This window comes from Pleurodeles waltl, chromosome 9 (genome assembly GCF_031143425.1).
Source record: "Pleurodeles waltl isolate 20211129_DDA chromosome 9, aPleWal1.hap1.20221129, whole genome shotgun sequence".
In the NCBI taxonomy this organism is placed as follows: Eukaryota; Metazoa; Chordata; class Amphibia; order Caudata; family Salamandridae; genus Pleurodeles; species Pleurodeles waltl.
This window is the reverse complement of record NC_090448.1, coordinates 120,985,382-121,010,529: the sequence shown is the minus strand read 5'-3', so window position 1 is coordinate 121,010,529 and position 25,148 is coordinate 120,985,382. Positions and strand designations below refer to the sequence as shown.

Sequence of the window (25,148 nt, the reverse complement as noted above, 5' to 3'; positions counted from 1 at the left end):
AGTATCCTGGCTCTGTGCATGATGCCTTTATCTTGAGGAATAGCAGCATCCCATATGTGATGTCTTAATTCCAGAGGCACAGGGTGTGGCTAATAGGTGAGCCCATGGTCCCCACCCAGTTGATGTAGGTATATGGATGTGGGTTTGGCCCTAAGGGTGAGTGTCTGGCTAACAGGTATCCCTCAATATTTTCAGGTGACTCTGGTTACCCCAACCTTTCATGGCTACTGACCCCAGTGAGTGATGCCAGGACAAGGGCAGAGGAACGTTACAATGAGGCACATGGGCGAACAAGGAGGATCATTGAATGCACCTTTGGCCTCCTGAAGGCCTGGTTCCGGTGCCTCCATCTGACAGGTGGATCCCTGTACTAATCACCCAGGAAGGTGTGCCAGATCATAGTTGCATGTTGCATGTTGCACAACCTGGCCTTGAGACGCCAGGTGCCTTTTCTGCAGGAGGATGAGGCTGGAGACGGTCATGTGGCAGCAGTGGAGCATGTGGACAGTGACGAAGAGGAGGCAGAGGAAGAGGATGTGGACAACGGAACTGCTATAATTCAACAGTACTTCCAGTGACACACAGGTAAGACACTATAACTTCACCTTCCATTGCAGTTTTGTGATGGACATTGTACGTGGCAGCCTGAATTTCCTATTTCTATGGCCACTTACTGTACCCTTTGGCATCTCTATTTTCAGATATCTGTGCCCTACTCTGGCTCCTGGTGTGTTTACTCCTGCCCACTGTGAGAAAACAGGGTTGATTGCAGAGGCCCCCTAACTTTTTGCCCCCATTTTCCACTTTTTGCTGGTGTTTTCCTGACTTTGATGGTGCCCTGGGTACTGCTAACCAGTCCCAGGGCCTGTGCTCTGTGTAAAATGGATATGCAATTTAGGCTAATTAATTATTGGCTAAGCCAACCTACCTATAAGTCCCTAGTATATGGTAGGGCATGTAGGTTTAGGGACCACAGCATAGGTAGTGCACCCATAGGTGCACTGCTGAGGTGCCCAGTGTCATTTTAAAGGCAGGTCTGCCTTGCTGGCTGCTTTTAAATTAAAGTTCTATACAAATTCGACTTTGGGATTAAAAGTAGTTCCAAAGTCTTAAACTACCTTATTTGTACATATATGTCACCCCTAAGGTGTGCCCTATGTGCCCCTAGGGCTGGGTGCCATGTAACTATAAGCAGGGACCTTATAAAAATAGTTTTATAAGCCCTAGTGAGGTAAAAACGGCCAAATTCATTTTTCCCTCATTGTAGTAAATGGCCTTCGTAGGCTAGAATGGGGAGACTTTATTTTAATTTTTAAAGTCTCCTTAAATGATGGATACCAAGAGTTTGGTATCAAATGGATTGTTGTAATAAATCCCACAACTTCCAGTTGTTGGATTTAATATAACTTGTTCAGGTAAAGAGTTTTAAACTTTACCTGAAAAGTTGCCAATTTCAGCCCTGCATTGTTTTTGCTGCTGTGCTCTGATTGGCCAGCCTCTAGCAGCCTGGCCAGGTTGCCTTGATGAGGTGTGAAGTGACCTGGCTTCACACAAAGGAATGTGCCTGTGGGAGGGAATCGCCCCTCAGCAGATGGTGAGGCAGGAAGGGGGAGGGCAGCCAAACTGGTCTTCAAAGACAGAGAAGGACATTTGGAGCAACCAGCAACACACCCACATCCTGCAACCCCAGACAACTAGGTGCTCCCTTGTTTAGATTAGGAGAGGGCAGGAGAGGGGTGTGTTTATGATTTGTAGCCACACCAGTGGGTGGGCTCAGCCAGATGTAACCTCCAAAAATCAAATTCAGCCATGATGGATTTTTGGAGAATGTTGCCTCCTGGAATTGATTTTTGCCACACTTCCCAGGAAGTGGTCATCACAGGGGGAAGGACCCTGCACCTGACTGGAGAACCAGGACCCGCCTGCTTTTCACCCAGGAGCAAGGATAAAACTGGCAGACCTGCACCCACACCTCAGTTCCCTACCACATCCAACAAGGAAGAACAAAAGGAGAAGAAGGACTGCCCTGCTGGACCCCTGGCCTGCACCTGGAACCTGCACTCAGAAGGACTGCACCAGCTGCACACTTGGGCTTCACCACAAGAAGGACTTTGCCTGGCTTCAACTGGTTCAAGGAGGGACTCCCTGTTTGCTACAGGTGAAAAATTGCTATCCAGAGTCCCCTGCACCAACTCCTGAAGAAAGCGACCAGATGACCACTGTCCAGTGGCCAAAAAGGAGTTTGCACCAGGTGCATTCTGGGAGTTGTAGTCTGCATCCCCAAGGACCATCTCAGAACTTCTGGACCCTTGGGGTGAGCTGTGGACCCCAAAAGAACCTTAAAAGGACATCTGGGAGAAGCCCCAGAAGTTTGGAGAAGTTTGGACAACTTTTGTAAAAAAGCTCAATAGAGGGACCGACCCGCCGCGGCAACTCTAGCTGGCTTGCCTCAACCGCGACCCGGCCTGATTTGCTGGTTCGTCCCGGTAAAGAAAATCTCCGAAAAAGAGACTAAGTCCGAAGGTAAAAAGTTGACCGGGACCTCCCAGCCAGCGTATCCGAGGAGGGCTCCATGGACGTTGGATCAAGATCCAGGTTTACCCCGGTCGAAGGATTTTCACCTCGAAAAAACGACTAAGTCCGAAGGTAAAAATCTCCACCGAGGATTCCAGCATCACGTATCCGGAGAAGGGCTCCAGGAGGTCAGATTGGACTGGCAGGTTGGCCCCGCTGAAGAAAATCTTCGAAAAAGAGACTAAGAGTGAAGGTAAACTTTTAACCGAGGCCTCCCGCGGCCTGTAGCCGAGCAGGGCTCCATCGCGGTCGGCCTGAAACTTTGACTTTGCCCCGGTCGAGGTGCAACCAGATGACCCGGTTGGCGCTTTTTGTTTCTACGCGCTAAAAAAAAAAAAATCTTTAAAAATTCATATCTCCGGTTCCCCTTATCTGATTTTATTCGTTTTGGTGTCATTTTAAAGATAGAAATATAATCTATGTTTATCAATTGGTTTTGGATTTTTAAAGTGTTTCCTGTGTTTTATTTAATTACTGTTTTGTGATATTTGAATGCTGTACACTCTGTCTCCTAAGTGAAGCCTTGACGCTCGTTGCCAAGCTACCAAGGGTTGAGCTGGGTTTAATTTACTGAGACCTAACTGTACCTAGGTGGAGGTTAGTGGCCTGTTGCTAAGTGTAGGTACCTACCTGCCCTTGCCAATAACCCATTTTCTAACATTTTTGGTGAGCAGTGGTGGGATCCTGTAGTTGTGTTCAGTATCACGTTACAGTTTTGAGTAAAACAAATGAAAAATCCTTTAAATTGTCCTAGTGCAAAAATTGTTTTTAATTTTTAATTTGGATTAATTTCAATTATTGAATTTTTGTGATTTTTCTAAATTCTTGTTTCCAATGTTTGCAAAATGTTTTTGTTGACACAAGCATGGAGCTTGATCTGGCTAGCCTACCCACACTGACAGTAGTCCAGCTTAGGGGGGTTTGTACTGAAAGAGGGTTGCCTGCAACCACTGACCTCAGGAAGCATGTCCTGATCAAATCCCTGACAGCATGGGCTGAGGCCCAAGAGGTAGACTCAGAAGAAGCTCCAGAGGAGGGAGAAGTAGGGGAGGATGCCAGCTCTAACCACTCAGGGGAGGGAGTGCATCTGAGCCTAAGTGAGGATGAGGAAGACCGGTCCTCATTACATACAGTCACTAGGGGCAGACCCAAAGCTAGTTGGGGGAAGGGGGTCCCTTCAGGAGGAGAGAACCTGTCCCTCAGAGAAAGAGAGCTGGAGGCCCAGCTAGCATTCATAGCTTTGGAGGCAGAGAAGCTGGCCCTAGAAAAGAAAAAGTGGGGAAAGAGAGAGACAAGAGATGGTGGCAGCGACAGAGAAGTTGAAGTGTCCATGGGTGGGGGTTTTTGCCCCAGATTACCCAAGGGGGTGGTTCCTGCTTATGTAGAGGGGTATGATATAGACAAGTGGTTGGAGGCCTTTGACAGGGCACTCCAAATGAGAAGGGTTAGGCCTCAGTACTGGGGTTCCCTTTTGTGGGCGTTGGTCCCCAACTCAGGGAGGGATAGGCTTCTGACCTTAAGGGGGGAGGAGGCAGATTCATACCCTAGTATGAAGAGGTGCTTAGCCAAGAAGTTTGGTCTGACCCCAGAGCAGTATAGAATGAAGTTCAGGGACACCCAGAAGGTCTGTACCCAGTCTTGGGTTGACTTTGTAGACACCTCACTTAAGGCACTAGAGGGCTGGATTATTGGTAAACAAGTAAATACTTATGAGGGGTTGTACAATCTGATCATGAGAGAGCACATCTTGACCAATTGTACCCAAGAAAGGTTACGCCAGCATCTAGTGGACTCTAAGCTGACCAACCCTAGAGAGCTGGGGGAGGCAACTGATGAGTGGTTGAGAACCAGGGTGGTTGTCAAGTCCCAGGGGGGAGACTCCAAGAAGTGGGGGTCAGGTCCCCGAAAACCTAAGGAGGAAGGTGGTAAGCCCACGACAGAGACTCCCTCTGTACCCCAGAACCCTAAGAAGGAGGAGAGTAAATCCCACTCCCACTCTGACAAGCAGAGACAGGGAGACCCAGGGTTAAAAAAGCTCTTGGACAGTAGGGCTTGCTTTGACTGTCAGCAGACAGGTCATTTCAGAGGAGATGCAGCCTGTCCAAGGAAGGTGGTTAGCACTGGGCTGTCCAGTGTAGCCATGGAGGAGGACTCCTCAGATGATGAAGTCCTCCTAGCATTGAGCTGGGAGACAGGGCCAGATGGTAAGCTGGTGATCCCTGAGGGTGGGAGTAGGCACTTCCACCCCATTCAGGTGAATGGGATCCCTACCACTGGCCTGAGAGACACCTGTGCCAGTCACACTATGGTGAGTGACCGGTTAGTGACCCCAGACATGTATGTCCCAGGAGAGACCAGGAAAGTCAGGATAGCCACAGGGGAGGTCACCTCCAAACCTGTAGCCATAGTGCCCGTAGAGAGGGAGGTATCCTTGACTGGTTTAGGGTGGTAGTCAGTGCTGACCTCCCCCTAGATTGTATCCTGGGTAATGACCTCCCAAAGGTGAGTCTGGTCCCAGATGGGGCAGTCGCCCAGGGCTCCCCCCCAAACCAAAGTCCCGGGGAGTCAGTCCCTACAGTTAGGAGACAGGGGTCCCCAAGAAAAGGAAAGAAGAAAAGGAGGGGTAGGCCACTCTTAAAGAGAGTTCCAGGGAGCCAAAGGCCTTCTGCCCCAGTAGGGGGGGAGCCCGGAGTTGGCACTGGGGATGCCTCACCTGACCCCTAGGAAGTCCTGAGTAGTCAGGCAGCTGTCCAGATGCAAGGTGTCCCTGCACTGACAGAAGGGAGAGTGGAAGGAGTGTGTCTGCCACAGGAGGTGGTAGCCCCCCACTCCAGACAGCAAGAGGGGTGCCAGGACCCCACAGTTGCCCCTAAAGCAGCTCAGCCACCTGTCAGTGGAGAGCTCAGGGTTTGGTTCTGGGTACTGACAGCTGTCAGTAGCCTCTGCTGGGTGCTAGCCTTCCTGGCAGCACTGTACTTGGCCTGGGAGGCAGACCCCAGGGCCAATAGCAAAGTAGTCCCCCTGACCCTGTTGGTCATGGTGGGGTTGCTCAAGTGTTGGGTGACCTCTTTGGGTAACCTAGGTGTTGCCCTAGCAAAGTTAGGAGTTGGGGAGGTGGGCACCTCACTACCCAAGTTGGCAGAGAGAGAGGAGGAAGACCCCCCTGGAGGGAAGTTTCAGTTTGAGATGGGTTCTTTCACTGTTGGGGTGGGCTCACTACCCAGAGGGAGTGACCATGACAGGAGGATATAAGGCAGAGTAGGCCCTGCAAAGGGACAGCCAGTTTTCTTCACTGTCTTCCTCGCCTAACAAGCCAGGAAGACTCTCCCAGGGTTGGGCTGAGTCTCCTGGGCGTATGGGCTGGGGGGGGCTTGTGTGAGAAAACAGGGCTGATTGCAGAGGCCCCTAACTTTTTGCCCCCATTTTCCACTTTTTGCTGGTGTTTTCCTGACTTGCCCTGGGTACTGCTAACCAGTCCCAGGGCCTGTGCTCTGTGTAAAATGGATATGCAAAGTAGGCTTATTATAATTGGCTAAGTCAACCTACCTATAAGTCCCTAGTATATGGTAGGGCATGTAGGTTTAGGGCCCACAGCATAGGTAGTGCACCCATAGGTGCACTGCTGAGGTGCCCAGTGTCATTTTAAAGGCAGGCCTGCCTTGCTGGCTGCTTTTAAATTAAAGTTATATGCAAATTCGACTTTGGAATTAAAAGTAGTTCCAAAGTCTTATACTACCTTATTTTTACATATAAGTCACCCCTAAGGTGTGCCCTATGTGCCCCTAGGGCTGGGTGCCATGTAACTATAAGCAGGGATCTTATAAAAATAGTTTTATAAGCCCTGGTGAGGTAAAAACGGCCACATTAGTTTTTCCCTCATTGTAGTAAATGGCCTTCATAGGCTAGAATGGGGAGACTTTATTTTAATTTTTAAAGTCTCCTTAAATACTGGATACCAAGAGTTTGGTATCAAATTGATTGTTGTAATAAATCCCACAACTTCCAGTTGTGGGATTTAATATAACTTGTTCAGGTAAAGAGTTTTAAACTTTACCTGAAAAGTTGCCAATTTCAGCCCTGCATTGTTTTTGCTGCTGTGCTCTGATTGGCCAGCCTCTAGCAGCCTGGCCAGGTTGCCTTGATGAGGTGTGAAGTGGCCTGGCTTCACACAAAGGAATGTGCCTGTGGGAGGGAATCTCCCCTTGGCAGATGGTGAGGCAGGAAGGGGGAGGGCTGCCAAACTGGTCTTCAAAGGCAGAGAAGGACATTTGGAGCAACCAGCAACACCCCCACATCCTGCAACCCCAGACAACTAGGTGCCCCCTTGATTAGATTAGGAGAGGGCAGGAGAGGGGTGTGTTTATGATTTTTAGCCACACCAGTGGGTGGGCTCAGCCAGATGTAACCTCCAAAAATCATATTCTGCCATGATGGATTTTTGGAGAATGTTGCCTCCTGGGATTGACTTGTGCCACACTTCCCAGGAAGTGGTCATCACAGGGGGAAGGACCCTGCACCTGATTGGAGAACCAGGACCCCCTGCTTTTCACCCAGGAGCAAGGATAAAACTGGCAGACCTTCACCCACACCTCAGTTCCCTACCACATCCAACAAGGAAGAACAAAAGGAGAAGAAGGACTTCCCTGCTGGACCCCTGGTCTGCACCAGGAACCTGCACTTAGAAGGACTGCACCAGCTGCACACTTGGGCTTCACCACAAGAAGGACTTTGCCTGGCTTCAACTGGTTCAAGGAGGGACTCCCTGTTTGCTACAGGTGAAAAATTGCTATCCAGAGTCCCCTACACCACCCCCTGAAGAAAGAGACCAGCTGACCACTGTCCAGTGGCCAAAAAGGAGTTTGCGCCAGGTGCATTCTGGGAGTTGTAGTCCGCACCCCCAAGGACCATCTCAGAACTTCTGGACCCTTGGGGTGAGCTGTGGACCCCAAAAGAACCTTAAAAGGACATCTGGGAGAAGCCCCAGAAGTTTGGAGAAGTTTGGACAACTTTTGTAAAAAAGCTCAATAGAGGGACCGACCCGCCGCGGCAACTCTAGCTGGCTTGCCTCAACCGCGACCGGGCCTGATTTGCTGGTTCGTCCTGGTAAAGAAAATCTTCGAAAAAGAGACTAAGTCCGAAGGTGAAAAGTTGACCGGGACCTCCCAGCCAGCGTATCCGAGGAGGGCTCCATGGACCTCAGATCAAGATCCAGGTTTACCCCGGTCGAAGGATTTTCACCTCGAAAAAAACGACTAAGTCCGAAGGTAAAAATCTCCACCGAGGATTCCAGCATCGCATAACCGGAGTAGGGTCGGATTGAACTGGCAGGTTCGTCCCGCTGGAGAAAATCTTCGAAAAAAAGACTAAGGGGGTCATTACAACCCTGGCGGACGGTGTTAAAGCAGCGGTAAGACCGCCAACAGACTGGCGGTCTTTTTTTGAGGATTATGACCATGGCGGTTACTGCCATGGTCATCTGCCGCTTCTCCGTTCCGCCCGCCAGGGCGGAGACGACCGCTGGGCTGGAGACCTGTGTCTCCAGCCCGGCGGCTGTGACAATACCGCTGCCGGTATTTTGACCCGGCTTACCGCCGTGGATTTCCAGCGGTAGGAACCGCCATGAAATCCATGGCGGTAAGCACTATCAGTGCCAGGGAATTCCTTCCCTGGCACTGATAGGGGTCTCCCCCACCCCTCACCCCCACCCTGACTCCCTCCCCTACACCCCCCACCACCCCTGCCATCCCCCAAAGGTGGCAGGGCCCCCCTCCCCACCCTGACCCCGACATTACCTTACACATACACACCCGACACGCACGCAGGCACCACCAACACACATACACGCACACACACCGACATACATGCCAACATCCACACACACAGTCAGACACGCACACCCACATTCAAACATACATGCACACATCCATACAGACATACCCACAGACATACATGCACTCATTCCCAAAACACGCAACACCCCCGCAAGCATACATGCACTCACACACCCCCTCTACATACACCCACGCACACCCCCATGCACCCACACAACACACAACACCCCCTACCCCCTTCCCCTAATGGACGATCGACTTACCTGTTCCGTCGATCCTCCGGGAGGGGACGGGAGCCATGGGGCAGTTCCGCCGCCACCACACCGGCAACAGAACACCGCCACGGTGAATCACAAGACGTGATTCGCTGGGCGGTGTTCTGTTGGCGTGGCAGTGGAGGTGGAGCAACATCCACTTCCCCGCCGCCCGTCACTATGGCTGTTGGCGGCTCTCCATCGGAAAAACGACGTAGAGCTGCCAACAGTCATAATACACAGAGCGGAAAACCGCCACCACTGGCGGTCTTCAGCACGGCGGTCCCTCGGCGGTCTTGTAAAAAGACCTCCGAGGTTGTAATGACCCCCTAAGTGTGAAGGTAAACTTTTAACCGAGGCCTCCCGCGGCCTGTAGCCGAGCAGGGCTCCATCACGGTCGGCCTGAAACTTTGACTTTGCCCCGGTCGAGGTGAAACCAGATGACCCGATTGGCGCTTTTTGTTTCTAGGCTCAAAAAAAAAAAAAAATATCTTTAAAAATTCATATCTCCGGTTCCCCTTATCTGATTTTACTCGTTTTGGTGTCATTTTAAAGATAAAAATATAATCTATTTTTATAAATTGGTTTTGGATTTTTAAACTGTTTTCTGTGTTTTATTTAATTACTGTTTTGTGATATTTGAATGCTTTACACTCTGTCTCCTAAGTTAAGCCTTGACGCTCGTTGCCAAACTACCAAGGGTTGAGCTGGGTTTAATTTACTGAGACCTAACTGGACCTAAGTGGAGGTTAATGGCCTATTGCTAAGTGAAGGTACCTACCTGCCCTTGCCAATAACCCATTTTCCAACCCACGCTACAGGTCATACCTATGTATATGTAACTGTACATTTGAATTGCAATGTTTACAGCTTGTTAAACTAATACATTTTTCTATCAATTGACAGACTCCATACTTGTATTAGTCCCAAGGGTGTTTATTTCTGTGATAATAAGTGTAGGGGGTATTGCAATGGGCTGGGTTGATGGTGGAGGAATGTCCAGGGTAAAGTTCCAGTCTATTTGTATCACAGGTGCATTGTCCAAGGGGGCTTAGGAAGTGGAGCAATGGCAGTTGAAGGTGGACAGGGTGAAAGAGTGGGACACAAGGGTGACATTCAGGGGAGTCTTATTTCCTGGTGGGGGTCTTGGCAATGTCCTCTGGCTTGTGCCTGGATCGCAGGGACCTTTTGTGTGGTGGTTCTCCTTCTGCAGGGGGTGGGGTGATGGTGGCCTGTTGTTCCAGTGGCAGGGCCTCCTGTCCACTAGTGTCAGCGGAGGTGGAGGGCTGTTCATCATTGTGGCTAGTGTCAGGGGCCCGTTGGTGTGCCATTGCCTCCCTCATGGTGTTGGCCATGTCTGCCAGCACCCCTGCAATTGTGACCAGGGTGGAGTGGATGTCTCTCAGCTCCTTCCTGATCCCCAGGTACTGTCACTCCTGCAGCCGCTAGGTCTCCTGCAGCTTGGCCAGTATCTGGCCCATCGTCTCCTGGGAATAGTGGTATGCTCCCAGGATGTTGGTGAGTGCCTCGTGCAGAGTTGGTTCCCTGGGCCTGTCCTCCCCCTGTCGCACATCAGTCCTCCCAGCTTTCCTGTTGTCATGTGCCTCTATCCCCTGAACCGTGTGCCCACTGCCACTGACCCCAGGTCCCTAATCATCCAGTGTTTGTGGGGTGTCCTGGGATCCCTGCAGTGGTGGACACACTGCTGATTGACGTGTCCTGGGGACAGAGAGATGCGCCCACTGGGTGGGTGCTGTGGTGGTGTTTCCTGAGGGGGGCGGCTCTGTGGTGGTTTGTGAATGTTGCTGGGTCAACGACAGTCTAGAGGTCCCTGATGGGCCAGGTTGGTCATCAAGATCCAGGTGTGCAGAGCTCCTGTCATCACTGTGGGTCTCTTCTGTGGTGATACTGGATGTTGCTGGCACCTCCTCTCTGGTGACATGTGTGGGGGTCCTGTGGGGATGTAAATGCAGTGTTATTGTCTCAGGGTGTGACACCTTGTGCATGGGTATGTTCCCCTCTATAGTTGTGATTACCAAGGCAGCTTTGGCTTGTGTGAGTTGTGATTTGGTTGGCTAAGTGATTGTCACTAGTGTGCATGCTGTGGTGATGGGTGTCCATGCAGGTGTGTGATGGGGTCCATGCATTGGTGTAGCATGTAGGGCTTGGTATTGGGATGAGTGGGTTGTGATGGTGGGGTGTATGTGAGGTGGTGGAGTGATGCGGGTGAGGGTAGGGGTAGGGATTTGTGATGGCATTCAGGTAGGGGGGGATAAAGTAGTAAAGATTTGACTTACCAGAGTCCAGTCCTCAAGCTACTCCTGCCAGGCCCTCAGGATGCAGTATTGCCAAGACTTGCTCCTCCCATGTTGTTAGTTGTGGGGGAGGAGGTGGGGGTCCACCGCCAGTCCTTTGTACATCTATTTGGTGTCTTGCTACCATGGAACGCACCTTCCCCCTTAGATCGTTCCACCTCTTCCTAATGTCATCCCTTGTTCTGGGGTGCTGTCCCACGGCATTGACCCTGTCCATGACTCTCCGCCATAGCTCCATCTTCCTAGCAATGGACGTCTGCTGCACCTGTGATCCAAATATCTGTGGCTCTACCCGGATGATTTCCCCCACCATGACCCTTAGCTCCTCCTCTGAGAACCTGGGGTGTCTTTGTGGTTCCATGGGTGCAGTGTGAGTGGTGTGTGTGAGGGTGTGTGGGGTGCTGTGAGGTGCGTGGATGGTGTATGGGTGATTGTGTTTTGTGGCTCTGATTCAGTGGGTGCTCCTGGCTTGTCTCTCTCTCAGTTGTCAAGTTTTTTTGTCGTAAAGGGTTGTGGGTAGTGTGTGTGTGTTTTATATTGGTATAGGTGTGTGGGTGTGGTGTGTGCATGTGTGTCAGGTGTGTGTATTTTGAATTGTCCAATGTGGTGTTGTTTTGTATGTGTGTATGTATTTTGAGCGCGGCGGTATGTACCGCCAATGGTTTACCGCGGCTGAATGTCCGCTGCGGTGATTCGTGGGTCATGATGCTGTGGGTGTATTTCTGTTGGCGTAACGGTGTGGGTTTTGGTACCGTCATTTTATCACTGACCTTTGGTGTGGCATACTTGTGTGTGTGTCTGTATAGTGGCAGATTTCTATGTGTGGTTCATAATACATGTAGCGGTATACCGCCACAGTCGCGGTATGTTGGCGGCAGGCAGCATGGCGGTAAGCAGCACTTACCACCAATGTCATAATGAGAGCCTTTTGTTCTGTTGTAGATCGTAGTGGAATATTATATTTTTTGCAATTTTCACAGTATTCGATTTTACTACTCTGCTCCATGACAAACTGGGATAATACGGTAATACAGCATTTTTTTTTGTTTTGTTCTGATTGCTGAGCACAAAATGTACAGTGTTTTTCCAGCACATACTTCAGGCAAGATTTCACTTAACATATTTTAGGTGCTTGAATAGTGCTGTGTTGTCCGGATAATCGTAGCCTTTATCCCGATTTTGACGAATACCAGACATTTGTGCGCTTAGCAAGCTATTTAGAATAACCTGCCCGAGTATTTTCTTTTAAACCAGCTGATATCACACCGTTTCCCTGGTAAGTGCCTTTTACAAATTCACATTAATTATATTAGCTGACATTCGATATGCTTTGTAACAAACGTTGACTTTATTTCTTCGATCTGGAGCAACATTTTTGTGACTACAGAAGGAAAATCTCACTACCTTTTCAATGAATAGTTTTCTGTAAATTCTTTGCAGGCTAACACTTCCATGGCGTTTCCTGAGAAAATAAATATTGCAGAACGAGAGGAAGCACAAAAACAACAAGAATACATTTTCGGAGACTTCACTGAGAGGCTGTGGGCGTATCTTACCATTCAGCAGCTCCTGGAAAAAAAGTAAACTACCAATAGCTAAGTATTTCTCATCATTTGCTTGTTCATTAAAAAAAAAAAAAAATCTGTATTAGAACATGACATCTATTTTCATCATGAATACTCGAGGAAAACAAAGGAAAATGCCTGCCTGTATTTAAGAAAATAGACAGTAATTAGCGGTATCCTTGAGTTATGCTCTTCTGAAATACTGTTATCAATGGAGACGAGCCTACTATTACATGTTTTTTCGTGTTGCCTATATATACATATTTTTAATCATTATTATAAGAACCATATGTGAATTCTGCAAATGGAAATATGTTAGGTTTGTCATTGCTCTTTTTATTCATGGTTTTCTGAGTGCTAGGGCTCGATGTTGCACTTATGCATTCAGAAAATAGCTTCTGTGCATGCCATGCTGGGGTCTCGTTCAGAGTCCTACTCGACTGTGCCTGACTCCAACATGGACGGTACACTGGAAAGACATCACCATCATCCCCAAGTCCTGCTCTTCTACATCTCACAACTGTGCCAGAACTCCCTACCACTGCAGTGTCAAGTTTTCCATCGCATTGTCTCCATCAATGAGGATGTAAATTACAACTCTCTCGGATTGCATAGCTTCAAAGGGATGTTGGCCTCAAAGGGACAGAAGACCACCAACGCTGTGAATGTATTAATGGAGGAAGTAGCCAACGTTTCTTCAAGAAAACGGGGCAGCTGAAACAATCCTTTTTGACAAACTAAGGCCCATAGTTAAACTTTTTTAGCACTGCATTTGCGTCATTTTTTTGCGCAAAAGAGGTGCAAACTTACGAAATACTATTGTATTTTGTAAGTTTGCACCTCTTTTGTGTAAAAAACTGACGCAAAGGCAGCGCTAAAAAAGTATAACTATGGGCCTAAAATTTTAGTTAGAGTTGACAGTGGTCCCCAGGACAACTGCCTACTCTCCTTCAAGCTGCCACCATGATTCACTAAGGGAAGGGACCAGTGCTTAATTAGTGCTTGTTGTGTCCGGTGTGAAGCACCGGCACCTATTTTTGAGGGCCGGAGCTTATTTTTCTGCCTCTAGCATTTACTGCAAGCAAAAGACACATATGGGAAAGACGATGGAAGAGAAAAAGGAAAAAGCGTCACTAAGGGAGAAAGCTGCAAGTGTGAACTGAAGGGGCAGGGAGTGGCTGCAAATGGATTGAAGAGGCCTGAGATGGCTTCAGGATTAAGCTGCCTCAGTATTCTGTATTCGCACATTTAATTGCAGCAGCTGCGTGTTTCAGAGGAGGGCTTTCGCCACTGGCACCTTTTTATTTACAAAATAAGCACTGGAAGGGTCACAAGGGAGACTCTTTTAATCTTACAAATCAGTTAACACCCGAGCATAAATTAGTAACTTTTCCATAGTTTGCATCCAGAATTCGCAAACCATTAGTACATTGGATACCGATTCAGAATTTTGAATGGATGCCCATTTCACACCTCTTCCAAATTGTTAATCGGTACCCTTTTCTAGACTCTGGAATTTTAAGAAATGGAGGGTTTGAGAATCATAAAACATTTGTACATCTGAATCAAGTTGCCTATTTAATCTACTGTGCATCATCTATTCATTCCTACACTATTTAGAAAAGTGGGTTATTAGTTTAGGGGAGAAAGCAACAAACAAATAATGAACACATGTAGCTTGGCACAACAGCAGTCAGGCTTACCTTAGCTGCAATGTGTAAAGTATTCATGCAGGACTCAAACAGTAATAAAGGGAAAGCACAACACAAGAAAAATCCCAAACCAATTTAGAAAAATAAATGTAATTTAAATAAATAAAATGACACCAAAAATAGCACCCAGTAGTACAAAATGCCACTCGAGTTTCTCAGGTTGTTCTAGACCTCGTCAAATTCACAAGTTCAGTCCGACTGAGATGGAGTGGAGATTGGATACACGGACCATGTTTATCCCACTGCAGAGTTTCTTATCTCAAGCCCAAGTCCATGTGAGGAGCCACAGGTGGAGCTTCGCTTTGGTGGGAGTCACAAAGAGATCAATGTCAGCGCAAAGAGAAGGTCAGGAGTTGTGGTTAGTCACTGTTGTGGAGCAAAGAGATGGTCATTGCTGGAGCTTTGAGTTGGTGATCAAAGAGGACTGTCAGTGCTAACGTGGACTGTCTTGGCCGAGGCAAAGAGCAGTTGTAGCTGGAGGTTCATACTGGCAGGCATTCTGGATGGTAGTTTTTTGGTGTAAAGAGCCTGCTTTGGGGTCATGAGGAGCCCAGCACTTCTGGATTTTCACTTGGAGTTCAGGAGAAGTACATTGTGATACAAGCCAAGTGTCCAGAACTTGGGAGGACACCTCTTACAGATCCGGACTCACTCCCGTAGAGGCTAGCAGCAGGCCTCACGCAGGTTCTGGTAGGTCCATTTGGTGCTAGACAACTGGGCAGTTGCAGGGAGGCCTATGAATACCTGTTGTGTGCCTGTAGCTCAAACAGGAGGTTGACCAACAGACCCTTGGAGTCACTACTGGGGAGCCTGGGTTCAAGGCAAGCATGTCCTATCTTCCTTCTCTAGACAGCAGGGCAGTCCTTCCTCTGAATCTTCACATAGGTGCAGTAGTTTTCTTATGAGATTTTCTGAAGGTGCCTCATTTATAACTGGTGTATGAGGGAAATCACTGGTCTACTTCCAAAAATGGTTCTGATCAGTTCTTCCCCTTCTGTGGGCTGGGGTCAAACTGCCTAGAGTGACAAAAGCAAGGGCAGACCTTATGTCAGTTTTGATAGTGTGTGCTGCAGGAAAGGCCCTATTAAGTGTAATCAGGACAGGGCCTGCTCCTCACCAGTTATCCTGTCTGGAAAACCAGCTCCCTCTACACCCAGGCCCCTTGTTTTCCCCATGTTTGTAAGAAATACACAACACTGCTCAGAATAGTCATTCACAGTCATATGACTCCTGGACACAGGCAGAAAGGCACAGCTGATTTACACAGAGATATGGCAACTTTCTACTAATGGCAATTACAGAATATTAAAATCCATCTTTTTCATTAAAGAGGATTTTAAATTACAAATTTCAAACTGGATGTATCACTTATTAAGTGTAATTATGTAATTCAGTTTAGATCTATGTGAAAGGTAGCCTGACAACAGTGAAAAATGTCTTTAGGAATTTTGTCACTGCCAGGACATGTAAAACCTAAGCACACATGTCCTACTTCTAGAATACCATGCACTCTACCCCATGCACCTTTATGGCCTGCCTTAGGGGTGATGTATAAGTAATGAAAAGCATGGTGTAGGCCTTGCAAAAGATTTTTTTTGTCAGGTCAAAATCACAGTTTAAAACTGCACTACAGGCTGCAGTGGCAGGCCTGAGGCATGTTTTACCCATTTTTATTGGGTAGCACAATGGGAGCTGCATCCCACTTGTAGCTTTCAGTTTTAAAAGCACACCTGTATAGGTAGTACCGTTTACTAGATTCTTGTAGGTAAATTACATGTGCCAATTGAGTGCATGCCAATTATACCATGTCCTACTGCCAACAAAAACAAATTCATGAAAAATGGGGAAGTGAATGAAAAATGTCTGAGGGAATAACATGCCAGTGATGTCAGGTCCAATACTCTGCAAGTAATAATTTAATTAACTATGCATATAATAGTGCAACACCTCTACAAACGTCACAAAGCTAGAAATCCCAAACCATTTTCATTTCCATTTCTCTGAAATAGTACTAAAATACAATGCGCTCACGTCTGAGCTGTAAATAACGCCCATTCACTTCCATTCCAGCAAAACATAAAAATGAAAATGTTTATGATTAGGACATTTCTAAACACAAGTAAGGTCTATTCCCTACTATCCCGTTTCGGTCGCCCCTATACACTCAGTAACACTCATTTCTACTACCAGAAACATACACCCTGTATTACTGACTCTAGTGCTCTTCTACCACAAGACCACCAGAACAATCACACTAACATAACCATGACATTCATCAACACTGATATGTAACTCGCATACCCAAAGCACATCTATTTAAGAATATATACATTTAAAACAATTTGCCAGAAGTCAGAAGCAAAAGCACAATCAGATTCATGGAGAGATGGAGGTGAGAGATTAGATTGGAAGATTTGCTGAAAGGATGATAGTGGTTGCTCTCCTTTGAGTGAAATAGATTAACTTCTCATCTGGTAAGTTAGCTGAAATGAAGATGCATTAAATTGTCTCTTTCTAATTGTGAACGCTCTCAAAAGTGAATTTGAGACTTATAGATATTTAGGTTTACCTGAAATCTATATAGCTATAATTATCTGTCCAATCGTATGGAGGGCTTTGCCGGCCTGCTAATATATTTAGCCCCATAGTTTTTCCTAGGAAGCCCTTTATGATAGCCCTATTACTAATGTAGATTTGCCTGGTTCAGGTGTTTTGTATGTGATATATACATTGATCCTCAATGTTGCCCTTTGGTGGTAACCTGAAGAAAAAACAACACAAAGGCTCACTTTTTCTCACACCCATGACATTTCCAGAGCCCCGAATGCTCCAGATAAATCCACCATTAGTGTCTTTGGTACTCGTTTGATGTTTAAGCTGGTGAATTTATCTTCTGTCATCTTATATTTGAGTTTACGTCCTTCAAACTTCAAACTTGACATACATTGCCCCACCACATTTATCCACACACCTAGGAAGTCCATTTGTGTCTCATATTACTAATTTCTTCAACCCAATGCATTGTAGATGTGGTAGTTCATACTCATCTCTTCCAGATCTGCAATTGTTCTAGAATGATGTTTTACATGAGTGTAAGGCCGTGCTTTACTTTCTCCTCCAATAAGATTTTTTTAAAGATTTTAATAAACATTTAGTAGATCACACATTACATGTACAAACAAACTGATTATGGTTCAAATATTCAAGTTTCTTTCCACTGTTAGAAATCTTTAACATTGTGTACATTCCAGTTGTCAATCATTGCCAACAGTGTATTATAAACAATATTTTTGGTGCAGCTCCCCCGCTAAACACATGCCATATCAATGTCCCTCCTCAATTTCTGTCCCAGCTGAAATGAAACCTCCCTTAATTTTCCCCCAATATAGTAGCCAATATCATATGGAAAATTATATTGCATCAGTTATGAATCAAAAAGGAAGGGGGCACCCCAGATCACAATGCATCTAATTTTGGTTCCTAGGGCATTGGTCTCTGGGTTCAAGAAAAGCTGAAGCCTCTTCCATCCATAGAGATCTGCTTGCTTATTGTCGCATACCTCCATGCTGTTCAGCAAGCAACGCGGGTACCTCCACTATGTACCAGTTTTCTACTTCCATTTTCCACCTACTCTGAGGTAGTCCATCCAGGGACCGTCAATGTATAGCAATTTCACTGCAGGCATGGACCACAGCAAAGTCCAGAAATATGTTCTCAGCTTTCCTTTCCTTTTTCCTGACGTGCATATACAACAGGCAGATTTCTGCTTCAAACAGTGCCCGCCTATTAAATGTTAGTTCCAGGTCTCTTGTGACTGTGTGAACATGTTCTAGTGCCTGTTCCTATTCTTTGCCCGGGAACTGCATGCCAATCACCTCCTACCACTTAGGGCCTGATTTAGAACTTGGCAGACAGGTTACTCCGTCACAACGCTGACGGATATCCCATCTGCTGAAATCTAAATCCCATAGCCAAGAATGGGATTTAGATTTAGGTGGACAGCATATCCATCACCGTTGTGACAGATTGACCTGTCCGCTGAGTTCTAAATCAGGACCTTAGTCTGCAAAGTCAAAAGCCTATTAATCATCATCTCAATGAGGGATTTTTAGAGCCAAGAGACCATTTTGTATCCATTGCCGAATATCAGCAGTACTTGCTGAAACTCGTGGGAGCTTGGTTCTGATCTGCCAGTCTCTCAGAGGTGCTGCAGTGTCTTTACCACTGTGCTGTGCAAAGGAGCTGAACACCAGGAAGATTTTTTTCCCCGGTAACAGCAGCTACGCCTCAGAGCATCTCCTTAGAGTAATAGTCATCCCTGTAAATGTTCTAACATCAGTAAGCCCCCATTGTGGTGGGTAGCCCTATTAGTGGAAGTACTGGGGCACATTGTGAATGATTTTGTGTTTTTTTGGTTGCTGCCTTTAAGCAGCAACTTCCTATATGAAGAAGTTTGTGAGGTTGTGTGAACTTAGGTTTGATCCCCAGTAGCAATGTCACCAGGGCTCCCTTCCACTCCGCAGCACCCACCTTCCTGATCTCAGCTAGATCCAACCCAGCCATGCATCTATGTTGCCTTCTCGAGTATCCATCTCTAAGTGTTAGACCCTTGTGCCCAGATACTTAAAGGTTCAGGGCTCCCTTGTGATACTGAACTGTGCCGCCTCTGCTGGTATCTGCTGCCTATCATATGTCACTGGGAATCTGGAAATGCATAGGTCTTATCCCAAATTGTACACAAACCAGATTCCCTCCCCGAGTCCTCCAGCAGTCCCGCACTCCAGGGAATGCAGGTTTTGGCACTTTGTCAGTATAGGAGCATATCGTTTGTGTAGAGCGATATCATGTGCATGCCATCCTTCAGAGGGATACCACTGTTCTCATCCTTCTCCCTCAGTATACTGGCAAATGGCTCTACCGCAACAGCAAAGAGAATTGAGGACAATGGACAGCTCTGGCTGGTTTGCTGGCACACCTGAAACACTTCCGAGATGCATTCCCGACCCTTCTCTAAGTGTCTGTATACATAGTGCCATCCATTTCTCCCATAACATTCTTAGATTAATACATTTCATGACAGCACTAACATACCCTCAGTGTAGGGTGGCAGATGCCTTGTGTGGGTTTACTGATAGCACTACTGCATCTGGGTGTTGAATCAATGATGTCTCATCTAAGACTCAATAGATTCTTTAATATTAAAGGAGGTGCTATGCTGAGGAATAAATCTGTTCTAATCCTAATGCACCAGTGTCTGAAGGTAAGGCTGTTGGTGATTTGCTAGTTTCTTGTTAATGATTTTATAGGCCATGTTGAGCATGAACAGTGGCCTTATAGGGCCATACTCAATCCAGCACCTCCACACTTATTACTTGAGACAACTAGCCTTTATCAAGAAGTAGCAGACAGGGCACCATGATCCAATGCGGTGGTGTACAGTTCGCTGAACTTGGATGAGAGATGGGCTGCATAGTTCTGGTAAAATTTGACCGGCAGCCCGTCTGTGTCCAGAGTTTTGCTTGCAACCAATCCTTTAATGACTTCAGCTGTTTCGACTTCAGGATACGCAGAATGTTGCATTCATCATCTGTCATCATCTCAGGTGCGCGATGCTCTTTCCAGAAACATGTCTATTTCAGACTTTGAAGTTGTGCTCTCTACTCTGGACCGTTCCCTATTTTGAGTAAATACATCATGTATTTTGTGATGGCAAATACTACATTGTCCATTTTGTGTTTTATTTGAGGCGGGACCTGTCCATGGACTGTTATCAGCCAAGCCAGTACTCTACCCCCCTCCACACGAGTCATGTGTAAACACTCATGGTAAGTCGGGGTTCTCAATGTTGTTGGCATTGCAGCGCATTTTTCTCCCTTCGTCAGTAATCTGGCATGCATCATTATTGGTGCTGCAGGAAGACCTATTCCAGCTTGCAAACAGTTATTTCCATTGTGAGCAGATCATTCTCCAGTGTCCTTCTTATTTTATCAGTTTGATCTATACAGAAACCCATCACCGCCACTTTAAAGGCATCCCATTCATTGTTAATGTGTTCTATTGTGTGGCAGTTAAACTGAAAATATTCCCATATGCTGTCTCACAGGGGATCCCTAAATTTTGGTTCATGAAGGTGTGAGATTGTTAGCCTCCATGTCAGAATGATGGTCAGTAAATGCCCCCATGTGAAATTGATATGGAGTAGGTTAAGGTTTAAGAAAGTATGGTTCAAATACTCCAAACGTGTGATTAAGTTATTTACACCCACAAACCACAATGTCTTATCCAAGCAGATGTGCAATTTGTGCACAAGTGAGTAAAACAAGTATTCTCTGTGGTTCCTGTATCTCATCCACCAGCTATCACCCAGCTGCCACTGCCTCATTCACTCTCAAAAGTCAGTCATATTTTTAATCATCAGAGAATCTGTTAGTGGAGGTGTAGATCTGTTGAGGTTAAAATCGGCAATGAAGTAATAATTCCCACCAATACCAGCAGTGTTTCTGTTTACAGGGAGAGGAGGGGAGCCTGGGACTCAAGGAACTGCATTTAAGTCCATGTTTGAAACACATATAGTGACTATAATAATCAGTACCCCATTCAGTGCCCTACACTGTATTAGTTTGCATCATTTGAACTGCATTTGGTTACAACAAAATGCTGGGCTTGACAAAAGACAGCGCACACTTGGCATAAGACGAGAAAATGGTAGCAAAGATCTGTCCTAGCCAACACTGTTTAAGTGTAGAAACTTCCCTCACTGTCGGTTGTGTCTCCTAAAGGAGTACCACAAATACACCCCTTTGTCTTTTTTCCCCCACTAAGTTAGCAGTGCATTGTAAATGTTGTAGTTAATTGGCCACTAATGATATGCATGAGTGATTTTTGTGGAAATTTGCTGGTATTACAAACCACCTACTGCATTCTTCCCACCACTTCATTGCATAGAATCATTTTTTTTCAGGATATTGCAGAAGGAATAACAAGTGATCACAATAGGGTGGCCAGAATATCTTGGACCAAAATATTGACATGTAAATATGTATATATTTTCTATACCTAACTTCACATCTCTGTACCTTGAGAATATATAATTCTTCTTCAATGTTTTGTTTTTTGAAATATTGGTAGCCATGTTGTGACCACTTGATATTCCAGAGTATACCTCCTAGAATCAAGTTACCCAATTTTTGTTTTTTCTGATATCAGTCAACAAATGAAAAAATATTTTTAGTGCAGGCACAGGAGCGCATGTTTGAGATGGCTGTCTCCTTAAAATATCAGTGATCCTGGTTTGAAAGATGATTTTTTTGCCGATTTTATGGCACTTTTAAAACCTTTTAAATGACCCCGCTTACCTGCCATGTATCCTGCTTCTAGTTCTGCCTTTTTGCAGACATTTTAAAGTGAGATGGAGTCAATTCTGTGCCTGTGGAGGTTCCTGAGGCTTCCTTCTTTAAGCCGCCCAGATTCCTGTCAGAGGAGGTGTAATTATTCTACGAAATCGAAGGTTTTGGCATTTGGATACTCCCACATCTGGTTTTAGCTGCTGCTTAAAGCTGCTGCACCTTTGGTAGTACTTTCATTTGACTTAGGGTTTCATTTTCTACTGGATTTTAATCATTTTCTTCAGTTACTTTGTTTCTGTTTGCGGTTTTCTTCAAAATGGATGCTAAAATAGCATTTTATAATGCTAATAAATACAGACAAACTGTATCTTCACTGCCTATTAAATCAAAACTTGTAGCCTGTTCTGAACCTTCCCTTGCCACAATTCTGGAAGAATTACAGGCAGTTTGGTCCAATACTGTCAGTATTGTCAATGAGAGAAAAAATATCTGTAAGGGTATAGCGAGTCTGTCCATTAAAGTTACCGCTGACAAAATTACATTTAGAGAGATTAAATCTATGATTGACCAGTAGCTTCCCATCACAGCAAAAATTCTATCTATGAGTAAACTTTTATTGGATTTGAAAAATCGTAACATGCAATATAATTTGAGCACTTTTTATTAACAAAAAACATTAAAGGTACTGATTGCAGAAAATATCTTGAAAACGTACTTCCCACCTTATTGAGCATACATTTGCAGAGAAGTTTGAGATTGCTAAAACACAGTACTGGCCCTCATTCCAACCCTGGCGGTCTATGACAGCCAGGGTGGAGTTTGCCTGAAGCACCGCCAACAGGCTAGCGGTGCTTCTAAAGGCATTCTCCCAGCCGGGTCCGGCGGTTTCCCGCCGGATTTCCCCCGGCTGGGGGAATCCTCAGCGCCGCCATGGGGATTCCGACCCACTTCCCGCCATCCTGTTCCTGGCGGTAAGACCCGCCAGGAACAGGATGGCGGGAACGGGTGTTGTGGGGGCCCCTGCACTGCCCATGCCACTATCAGGGCCCCTGCAGGATTTTCACTGTCTGCTTTGCAGACAGTGAAAATCGCGACGGGTGCTACTGCACCCGTCGCACCCCTGCAACTCCGCCGGCTCCATTCGGAGCCGGCTTCATTGTTGCAGGGGCTTTCCCGCTGGGCCGGCGGGCAATCTTTTGGCGGTCGCCCGCCGGCCCAGCGGGAAAGTCGAAATGACCCCTGCGGTCTTTTGACTGCGGAGCGGTCTTTCGGCGGTTTCCGCCCGGCGGGCTGCGCCCGCCGCCCACCGGAGTCGGAATGAGGGCCTATGTCTTCACAAATAGCCTTTTTGACCCTTCTACCTTGGCAATCTGGAAAGATAATATTTCCAAACCTTTTCACCGACCTGAAGATCTTTGAACATTCCTTCATCGTTATTTTCCTCTTTCCATTGATGTACAGGAAGTTGTGAGTTGATTCAAAATTGATGATTTGAATTCACTTATGTGCCCTCCTTTTCTACATTTTTAGTTACAGGCTTGTTCTCGCTGGCTCATCTTGTATCTGTGTGTGTGTGACTCACATCTAACATTAATGTTGTTGCTGTTTCTTTTTTGTCTTTTCTTTCTTTGTTTCTCAATCTGCGTTTTAATCATCAAAGTTACATCAGTGTCTTTCAGTTCCTACATATTTTATTGATATCTAGTTTCCAATACCTTTTCTTGATTATTAATATTATATTACCATATGGATACTTTTAAACAACTTAAACTTGTCTCTTTTAATATTTTTATTTTATGACATCCGGTTAAGCATATGAAAATATTAGGTTATTTACCTAGACACAAAGCTGACATTTTTTTTGTTCTAAGAAACTCCTGTTGATGATAAAATAGCATCTTCTATGAATAAAAAATGGGTCAGGAATATTATTGCTTCTACAGCGAACAGTAAAAAAGTGGAGTTGCAACATTATTTTCAAAGAATCTACAAATACAGAATTTAGACAAATACTCTGATACAGATAATCAATAATTATTTGTTAAAGGTTAAAATGGATACAACTTTCTTACATCTCATTAATATTTATGGTCCTGCCACTGATGATCCACTCTTTTGGAACCATATTACATCTGAAATTCTCAAACTTGGCAAAGTTCCCCTAATTGTTGGTTGAGATTTTAACACAATATGTGACCGTCTTCTTGATATATTTTTCTCCGACTTAAATTCAGACCTCCTAAGTCTTTCCAATCATTTAAAGTATTGTTTAAAACGCCAAACTTAATTGACATTTGAAAACTCTGTTTTCTAGCTAAAAAAGAACTTACCTTTTTTGCAATCCTCATAATTTTTATTTCTGAATTGATTATTTACTTTGTCATAGTACTCTCCTTGTAGGAATGAGACTGCAGGATTTTAGGCAGCAGCACCAATGAGCATGGGGGACCGAGTCTGATTACACACAGTATGATAGCTGTTGGCCTAACCCTTTCGGGTAGATAGCAGTACCCCAAGAGTTGTGGCAGCCTACCACATGACACTCTGAGTCTCCTCAGGGAAGTCATGGTAGAACAGATCTTACCCCTTTCTCTCACTTAGACACGTCTCATACATGCAAAGACAAACATGAGCAGGATTTATTTCAGTGCATTTTATTGAAGCAACTGCATTCCATGAAAAAAAAAGACATGAATTGTGATTATTAGGATAATGAAATACAACATTATTATTGTGGTGACTAGAAAAGTGAAACAGAGAAAAAGTCCCACCATACTGTCACAGTAGTGAATCTAAAATCCCAACTTGCACTACTAAGATTTTACATGAGAGCATTAGCAGTGTTAGCCCTAATCTGCCCGTCTAGTCCCTGGAATGAAATCCAATCCCCATACCTGTGCTATAGGTAGAGAAGAGGTCTGTTGTCCTGCTAGGAGTCTTCCCATATGGATGAAGAGAAGACATAGGTGGTCATTACAACCCTGGCAGACGGTGTTAAAGCGGCGGTAAAACCGCCAACAGGCCGGAGGTAAAGATTTTGGAATAATGACCGTGGCAGAAACTGCCAACAAAGACAGCCACTTTAAGACTCCGACCGCCACGGCGGTACAGACAAACAGGGCGGCGGTCACCGCCAACAGACTGGTGGAGGACAATGTACCGCCCACAGTATCACAATCTACCAATCCGCCACCTTTTCCGGGGCGGATTCACCGCGGATAAAAACACGGCGGAAACAGCCATTTCAAAGGGAAAACGCTCACCTCTACACACTCCACGAGGAACAACTAAACCATGGAGCCGGAACTCTATATTCTGCCAGCAATAGTCTTCCTGCTCCCATACGAGGATCATCAACGCCGGCGGCGAAGACCACGGTGAGTACTGCACCTACGACATAGGGGAGGGGGAGGCAAAAATACAGGGACACACACAACCAACATCCCAACCTCCGACCCTCACCCACTACAACACACACACCAATGCATATCTGTACTTTACAGTAACACCACACAACCCCCCCGGAAGAATGCAAAGACAAAAGGAAATGA

At 45.9% G+C, this 25,148-nt stretch overlaps 1 protein-coding gene across 1 annotated transcript in view; it reads left to right on the top strand.

The window, feature by feature from the left end:
- The window catches only part of LOC138259000 (inter-alpha-trypsin inhibitor heavy chain H3-like), a 554,189-nt gene that overhangs the window by 393,694 nt on the left and 135,347 nt on the right, over window positions 1-25,148 (top strand). The window contains exon 13 of the mRNA XM_069206373.1: window positions 12,415-12,554. Within this exon, the coding sequence (XP_069062474.1) occupies window positions 12,415-12,554 (140 nt within the window). The remainder of the gene's footprint in view (window positions 1-12,414; window positions 12,555-25,148) is intronic.